The following is a 9,723-nucleotide window of genomic DNA, read 5'->3' on the forward strand; positions in this document are numbered from 1 at the left end:
AACGACCCTTTCATAGGGGTCGCCTAAGACCATCGGAAGACACATATATAATTACATATTGTTTTTGTGATTAATCACTATGCTTTAATTATGTTCAATTTGTAACAATGAAATTGGGGGTCACCACAACATGAGGAACTGTATTAAAGGGTCGTGGCATTAGGAAGGTTGAGAACCACTGAGTTAGAGCATCGTGTCCACATTAATGCGTGGCTAGAGTTAGTACAGATGGCCTTTCTATGAACACACTCTGCTACCAAAGCCTTAGAAATGTTATCACACATGCTGTGCTATGTATTTTGAAACTATAACAAATGATAATCACAATAAAATAACATGTAGTGAATAATTACTATGTACCGGGCACTGTTCTCAGCACTCACATGTATTAACTAATTTAATTTGAACAATAACTGTATGCAACAGATATACTTTCACACTCAATTGACAGGTTAGAAAACTAAGGTATTGAAAGATTAAGTAACTTTTCTAAGGTCATACCACAGTAAGTGATAGAATGAGGATTTGAAGTAAGACAATTTGGCCTTGGAGACTGCACTTTTATTCAAGATGTTATTTTCCTTCCCTATATTATATAAAACCTCATTGAGGGAAATGTTATCACACATGCTGTGTTACGTATTTTGAAACTATAACAAATGATAATTACAATAAAATTTAACATTTAGTGAATAATTACTATGTATTACTATTCTCAGCACTCACATGTATTAACTACTTTAATTTGAACAACTGTGTGGAACAAATATACTTTCACATTCAATTGACAGGTTAGAAAACTAAGGCAAGACTGCACTTTTATTCAAGATATTATTTTCCTTCCCTATATTATATAAAACCTCATTGAGTATAGCCATATGAGAGTTTTATTACTTTGCAAATCAGTTTACCAGGATAACTAATGTGAAATTAAATGAGTTAGGAAAGAATGTATTTATTTATGTTGACTACTACTAGATCATTAAGATCATTTCCAGAGGTAGTTACTAGACCTATAAATGTATACTTAATACAAACATATCACAAGGGTCCGGATACTACAAGAAAAGGGGGGGAAAATCAACCTTTTATCATTATGAGCTAATTTAACCACACTTAAGAGAACCTAAAACATAACCCTTAGAGTAACTAATATTTGGCATGTGGCTTATCATATGTTTTTAGGATAAGTCGATTTCTTCTTGCCATGGTCCCAAGTAGAATGATTCTGCCTAGAAAAGTACAACTGGAGGCTATTATCTTATATCTCTTTATAAAAATAAAATTAAAAATTAAATGGATGTTTGTGTATTTACCTATCAACCAATATCATTTTTGAATGATTTACTACATTATTGGATTTTTCCTTTAAAACATTTTTGAAAAAGAGATACTTTTCTCTACCCTTAACTATACAGATACCATGGTCAATGTGATAAATTGTCAATGTGCGCCAAATAATGTTTAAATTATTGTGGATCTAGTTAATGATGAAATTAGCAGAATAAGAAAAATGCATAATTAAATACATTCAAATAGAAAACACTATCAAACAAAATAGGAAAATATTAGTATATTTATAATTGCCTCAGAGCTACAGATTTGCTTCACCATATGTACACTATACATTCAACTGTTACTGCTTCACATCTCTTCTTTGCCTTTGCAAAGCTTCCTATTTGTGCCCAGTACAAATAGGGGCCAATATAGAAACTGACGCTCCTAAAATTTCAGCAACAGGATCTGTTTTCTAGAACACACTGGAGTTGCACACCAGCTGTCATGAGTACTGGTACACTGTTCCTGTTGGCTTTAGAAATATGTCACACTGTGTCTTCACAGAAACATATGTAACTCATTAATCCTAGCAGATAGCATTTCTTAAACAGTACTTACCAAACCATTTTTGCTTTACTGAAAAATACACATAGAATCTTTCTTGGATCCTAACCTCTCTGTGTCTAAAATAGCTCCTTCAGAGTCTGGCAGAGCTCATCCGTGGAGGAATGATAGCCCCTCTCTCATCAGAATCCCACGGAACAGTGAGGTCACCTTATCCCACCCCGGAGTCTTTATATATATTCTTCAAAAACTGCTCCCATATAGGCACTCTTTGAACAGGTTCAGGAACAGGGAACTCGGGACTGTAGGGCATCCCATTTTCAAACAGTCCACTTGTTAGAATATGGTTCTTTTGAAGTGCCCAAGAAATGACATTTCCATTGTCCTCCTCATATACCTCTCTAGGTAATTCTAAGTAAAGTGGATTCAAATGACCATTTTATTAAGATCCCAACCACCGTATCAGTTTCTACTGGGGAAAAAATTGAGCCCAAGGAAATAAATGAGCTATTTAAAGGATCTTATAAAATAGAGAACTTTTAAATTATAGTAAGTCCTAACTAAACCAGCATGCTAGAGTTTAAAAATAGTTAATTACTGGAACTCAGTTCATATAATGGGTAGGCCAAACTATTTGGTTAAAAAAAATGTGGGTATTAACTAAAGGATCTATATATATTCTGTTAGTGCCACACTGCAAAATAATAACAAAAATTAAGTAGGTTCAGGTAAAGAGGAAAAGATGACCGTACAACACTTGAGCAATAATCTTCCATCATTCTGCAAAGCTCTTCTTGATCCTTGCAAAATATAGTTACCAATGAAACTTATTCACAGATACCACAGTTAGCGGGACACTTCATAATGCTGAAGGGCAAGACCGGGTCTAATACCTACGATATCTGTCATGTTCATATTATCATGTTTTGAAGCAAGAGCTTATTTGAAATGCAGCCACACTTACACTTACTCCCAAGGTGTGATTCAGGACTATGCAGTATATTAAAGCATGTACTTAATGGGCATGATTCCCCCAATTACTTTCTTAAATTGTAAACTTGATAATTTCCTAAATGTAGCCTATTAATTAACCTGTTTAGCTCTAAGTCTGAATCGCCTGCCCCATATTCCTCATTGATATAATATTGCTATCTAGATTTATTCCTCTCTATTAAATTACTTTTTGAAAAATAATTTTACTTACCAAACTTTCTTCATCTACTAATACTTTTCTCAGCAAAAAATATGAAGCATTTTGAAAAGCAACCCTTCTAATGCTCCATTTTGATGAGATCACTTTCCTCCCTCACACGTTCTAATCGTTGTACGGCAAGACTTTCGCTTTGGTTGAAAGACCCACCTGCCCTTCTGGACATGATGAGTCTTTTGTTGTCCCCCTTGCACGTGGCCACGTGACACAAATAATTCACACACTCGCCACCTTTTAGAACTCTGAAATATCCACCCTTGAAAAGAATGTTTTTGTCTTATTTATCGACCCAGCACTTTAGCAAATTAATTCACCTGATTTTTAAAAATGGCTATTAAACTACATGCCACTTGCCTTGTTTCTAATGTTTGCATTTCATTGACCACTTTCTGCACACTCCCACAGTGCACTGCAAACAACAGTTTCCAATGCCTATGGGGAATGACACACTTACTAGGTAGCCACGGCATTATAGAAGATAATTTAAATTAACATCTTGTTATGAATTCTGAAGATAATATATTTGTTTTTATAAAATATTTACCCTCTGTCAATCACAGTGAAATAACTAGTGGGTTGCTATTAACACTCTCAATAAATTTTCAAGAGAGAATCATTGTACAGTTATGCTGTATGACCGATATGTCTTCCATCAGTGCTTTTCTAGAAACTCACATGGGTAAAGGCAAGAATTCAGAACAGATGCCAGTGTCTGCATGTTAGCTCTGTATAGCATGGTACACTGTGATGTCCCAGAACTTGCGATTACATTTCTCCTTTTTGCTTTCTATGCCCAATCTTGAGAGGTGATGACTATGTCCTGTTATCATGATTACCATTAACTGTCATTACACAGATATGAAAGAAATAGTGCCTAATTATATACATCACAAATATTTAAAAATTGTAAGTCCCAAATATATAGCTAAAAACTAATGAAAATAGGCCTGGCCAGTTTGGTTCGTGATTAGAGCATCGGCCCTTGGACTGAAGGGTCATGGGTTTGATTCCGATCAAGGGCATGTACCTCAGCTGCAGGCTCGTGCAGGGGGTAACCAGTCAATGTGTCTCTCTCACATCCACGTTTCTCTCTCTCTCTGTCTCTCCCCCTCCCTTCCACTCTCTCTAAAACATTTATGGAAGAAAATAGCCTCAGGTGAGGATTAACAACAACAAAAAACCTAATGAAAACATTTAATGATATAAACCATATGACATACATACATTAATAATGTAACCTACCCATCAAATCCCTGTAGTTCGCATTCCTTTAGCAGCGACAGAGCATGCCCTTCATATTCTGTTACTATTAAAAAAAAGACACACAACAAGTGAAAGTTTTAAACAGTGATCTATACTTTTTAACTCGGCCTGGCAAAATAATATAATAAACATATGGTCAGGTCACAAAACAACATTTATTCTTGAATATTTATATTTTAATCATGGGAAAGAGGATTAAGTGTTACTTGCCTGATGTGTTTTACAGCTTTATGTAAAAGAGGGTCATATATTTGTTCCAACTACATAAGTCATTTGGGGATATCCCCACACAGAGCAGTTGGATCATTTATCTTGGTGCCTGACGACTTAGTGTTCCCTAAATAAGACACATTTCTTTTAAATCAGAAGCCTAAGAGCAGGAGTATTTTGAAAATAAGGCATCTTGGCTGGCATCAAGCCGTCAATGTTAAATCGCTTTGGCAACCTTACATGAATAAATTACTTGAAAGGTTAGTGTAAGATTTACATACCAGAAGAATGTGTATCTGGAACTGCTAGACTACGAGGAGGAGGAGTTGGATGTGAAAATGTGCAGCAAAGCCAACACCAGTGATAACAGATCCAAGCCAAGGAGGGTGGCACAGGCCCACCAGAGCTGGTCCTCCGAGGAAATGAATCTGTCACTCCCTATTGCTGTCTCCACAGTTATGATGCCCCGTGCAGTATTGTAAATGCCAGTGGAGACAGGATAAACTGGCACACTGCAGATGGCACCAAGCATCCTAGCCACGTTTAGCATTTTCTGGGGCAGCTCTGCCAGAAGAGACAGCCCAGCTGTATCCACCCATCAAAGATTTCTGCTGACTGACGTGACATCGCAGATGGATCTTTTTGTGTAAGAATGTGCATCGTTATATGCAAGATTACATTAATCTTTCATGCCTGTCTGTCCCTGGTGCCAGCATGGTTCAAGCTTTTCCTACAGTGTTTTTAGATATTATTAGTCTTGGTGTCTAAAAGAATCATTCTGTATCCAGCAGCGTTACATTGTAATTCTCCCATAGCTTATTCAAATGCCATTATATTCACATGAGTAAAACCTCTCTGTGCTAAATTCTCATCAGACGAAGGCTACGAGCTTGGAAGTTTAAGTTATCATAAATGATTTTGTGTTGATCATTTATTCATAACCTCAGTAAGTAGTTACAACCTTAAATGCAAAGTAATAAAATATCTACATACGCACATTAAAAAGAATTAAGAATATCATGAAGAAATATTTATGCTGAGAATCAGATGATCGAGTCTCGCTTTTATACCAACACTTACTTTGGAAAAGCTTCTCAACCCCAGTACAAAATTAGCTTAAAAGTATGTCATGGCTGAATGCTATTTTCACTTAGGCGCTATTTTTAATAACAGTTTATTTTTTCCTTTTATCTTGCAGGTGGAATTTGATTATACATGGGTGCAAATCATCCAAGAAGAACAATTTTTAAGTGACACTGTATATCAGTTAAATAAAATCACTGAGCTGAAATAAAGAGACAGAAAAGATGAAACAAACCTAACCACAATATATTAGGACAAAATGAATAAAGTGCTTGGCCTTCGCATTCTAGATACAGACAATGTATACTAATTTAAAAAAATAAATGTACAATAAAAAGTAGTAATAAGTTATTATAAGGAAAAAATTATTTAAGAGAAAATGATAGAGAATAATCTGGACTACTATTTAAATATAGTAGAAGGACTCAAAATATTTATTTAGATGGCATATTATAGCCTCTGGAATCTGAAAAAGCCAGATTCAAATCATGCCACTCCAAAGGAACATAACAATAAAAAAAAAAAGAGTACATCGCTGGGCAGATGTAGTGTCCAAAGGTTACTAGCTCTTTTTTCATCCATCCTTTTCCAATGAGGTGGATAACCTACACCCCTTCTATAGAGGAAATTTGGAGTATCTATTATTTCCAAGCCTTCAAACAGTTCTCACTGCTGGGATCTCCTATCCTAACCATCAATTTAAGTCACTTCCCCAGGAAGACAGACCTGAAAGAGAGTACTGTCTTGAGGTTGATATTGAATATTGATGAGGAAATGGGCTAACGTGCAAACAGACGAATTCCTTTGGACATAAGGAAACATTTTTTTGTCTGGTGATAAAATTCTATAATTGGATTAAATGCTGAGATGTCATTTGCTACAAACTTAGTAAGCGCAAAAAGGAATGCATCCTTTCCACCTTTAAATATATTTCCTCTCAAATATATTGTTCTGTTTGTGTTCCGTAATCCACTCCCCATTGCTCAAGACAGGAAAACGACTTCTTCCTAGATTATCCCTCTCCTTCACTCTCCACAACCATCTCAGGGCCGAGGTCAGTTTGTTTCTGGCTTTAATTATGCTACAGCATCCCCACATTCCCCCAGCCAATGCCCTGCATATAGGCGCCACCATCGTTAATGTGTATGTTACAACAGCCTCTCTCCCGTCTCTCTCCCACTTTAGCCAGAATGACCTTTCTCACAACACAAATGTAATCACATCTCTTCCCCCATTCATGACTCTTCACTGTCCCCAGGATAAAGTTCCAACTTCCTACCTGACATCTGACTATATGAAATGGGATCAGCCATTTACATTCACAATGATTTATGGAATAATGAAAAGAACCTTTCACCTAGAATTTTCTTTCTTGCTAGCTGACTCTGATGTAAGAATAGTCACTCTCCAGACTTGTAATAAGAAGCAGGTGATGTTGAAGAGGAGCAATGCCTCGGCCTGCTACCATCTTTACTGACTCTGTTTTTTCAAATCGCCTAGCTTTCTACAGGGTGATATAAGGAGCAACAAGCCGCATCGCCAAAGGAGGGAAGGCTTCCGTTAGATACAAAGAGCCAGACATGAAAAGTCCAAAGAGGAGAGTAGGTAACAGTTAGATGTAAGAAGGAGAAAAAAGGAGGAAGTGACAATAAACTACTTTCTTGACAATTCTGCCCAGGGCCAGCCAGGAAGTAAAATTTATCGGGTGACTGGGCACTCCCGTGGGCCCTGAGCTGGCAAAGATCGAGGCTGTACTCAGCGGTAACTTTGACCATAATAACGATAATGAGCACGATAAGGTTTAGCAGTGTTGACTGAAGGAGATGGAATTGCATGCCACGAACAAGCGAGATCAAGGATAGTTACATCTATTTTCAAATATCTCAATGACTCTTATACAGAAGATGGGATACATTTATGTCACTTATTATGTATTCCCACAAAGGATAACATTAACTCTAGTAGATAAAAATGACAAGGAGGCAAATGTCATCTCACAAATTCTCCGTGTTGTGCAGTTTATGTTTTGCACAAAGGCAACCAGGCAAAGAGGCAGGTTGGTTTTGCAATCCAGCCAGTGCATGTACCCAACATGCTAGGTGATCTTGAGCTGAGCCAGCCCATCAGGGTACCTTTTTGTAATTCAGCAAAAGGAGACGTCATTTTCTAATTTGCACAAAAACATAGTGACTCTGAATTCAAGATAAGACTGTCCATCAGTATTGCCCGTTAATGGCACATACTGACTCAATCATAGGATGCCCAAGTCAAGGCTGGGTGCTCACCCATGAGGAACGTCACACCCCTGCACTCCACAACATGGGGGAAACTGAATTCGATGGCCTCTACAGTTCTTTCCAGCTTGATTTCTCTGCTGTCTTGACTTTTTCACTTCATTAATTTCAGAATTATCCTATGAATCAAGGATCTATCAAAATTTATCTTTCCTTTAATAGTCTAATTCCTAAAATCTCCTCTGTTTTGGTATGAAGTGAGAGCAATGATATCACACACCTGCATGGGATTGACACATATGCTTTTCCTTGATTCGTATACCAAATTATTAGGAAAAATAAATCAGGTTTTGTTTTTTTTTTCAGTTTCTTCCAGAAGTTTTTCTGAACCATCTATCTATATAAAAGGCTAATATGCAAAGTGTCCCCTCAGGAGTTTGATTGCTCACTATTACATGGACTGACCTCCAGGGGTGCCGTGGAACAAAGGAAGGCCCCGGTCTGCAGCCGGAAGGCCCCCATCGGCCCTGATCACCAGCCAGGCCTAGAGACCCTACCCATGCATGAATTTTGTGCACCAGGCCTCTAGTTATGAAAATAAAATACTACATTGGTGATGGGAGGGATGCAACTTCAGCTCATCTATTTCTAAAGATGCTGAAGTATTTCCAGAAGTGGTTAGGGTTTCAGCACTAGCAATATGAAAGGAGTAAGTATATTTTTATTAACATGATGAGATGTTAAAAGAAGGTTATAGAAAAAATTACTTTATAATGACTATATCTAGCTATAATTTTTCAAATCCTGACTCATTTATATAGCACTATCTTCTAATGAGTTAATCATTGTATAGAACTTATTATGTAATTCAAATTCCATTTGCACTCAGCAATGTACGCAAGATACACTGAATAAGAATCACCCTGGACGTGCAGGAAATATGTACTCTTCCTGCTTTACTCTTTAAGATGAGTTTTCTTTCAAATGAAGTGTGAATTGAATCTTACTGTTGCATAATTTTATAAAACTGAAATGCACAGCATTATGACATTTCTATAGCATTTTCTAATACAAAAGGTAGTTTCAAATACATTACTTTATTCAAACTACAAAACGACACTGTTTGACTAGGCAGGAGGATTCTAAAACGTTTCAAGTACCCACATGTTTATGCAGCCCTTCACACAAAATAGGAAACATGTTTATATAAATATTTAGTAAATATACATACTGAAGTGGTTCTATAAGCAAAAGATGCAATTTTATAATTTTGCCTGTAGGAGGAGTGTTAGGCAATAATTAGCCATTCTGCACACATATGTAATATTCTAATTTTATGTCAAAATAAATATAACATTTAATAACATTTACAAATTTAGAAAAAAGCCCAAGAACATAATCTTTTTCTCTCCCACACAATTGTTTTAAGAAGGAAACCACATTCCGATCATTAACTCTGCCTTAGGTCAGGCCTCTGTTCCAGTTTCTGATCCTCCTATCTGTCTCTCTATCTTCCTACTCTCTATTCTGCTGGCAGAATCATTTTTGCTGAACCAGATTACAACTCTAAAACATTTATACCCACTCCAGATCAATGCCTGATGAATAAACTCCTGGGGGTAGCATTAAGATCCTTCCATAATCCGGACTCAAACTTCCTCGTGTACATTGCTGGGGGCCTTCACAGAAGCCCATTCGCCTTTTTATCTCCCTAACAGAACCCAGGATCAGTTCAGGTATTCTCAGCCTTCAGGAAAATAGGGTCCCACCTTCAGCCCAAGGGAAAGTTACAGAGAGTTAAGAGATCGATTGCTCCAGGTTGGGCATACATACCACACTGGGAAGTCAATCTAAAAGGAAGAAATTTGAATCCTTTTTCAG

General features: G+C 36.9%; 1 protein-coding gene across 1 annotated transcript in view; it reads right to left on the bottom strand.

Annotated features, from left to right (window-relative positions):
- Positions 1-9,723, bottom strand: part of CERKL (ceramide kinase-like) — a 100,741-nt gene that overhangs the window by 21,326 nt on the left and 69,692 nt on the right. Inside the window, exon 4 of the mRNA XM_014547160.1 lies at positions 4,295-4,358. Within this exon, the coding sequence (XP_014402646.1) occupies positions 4,295-4,358 (64 nt within the window). The remainder of the gene's footprint in view (positions 1-4,294; positions 4,359-9,723) is intronic.

Source organism: Myotis brandtii, unplaced genomic scaffold (assembly GCF_000412655.1).
Source record: "Myotis brandtii unplaced genomic scaffold, ASM41265v1 scaffold112, whole genome shotgun sequence".
Taxonomy (NCBI): Eukaryota; Metazoa; Chordata; class Mammalia; order Chiroptera; family Vespertilionidae; genus Myotis; species Myotis brandtii.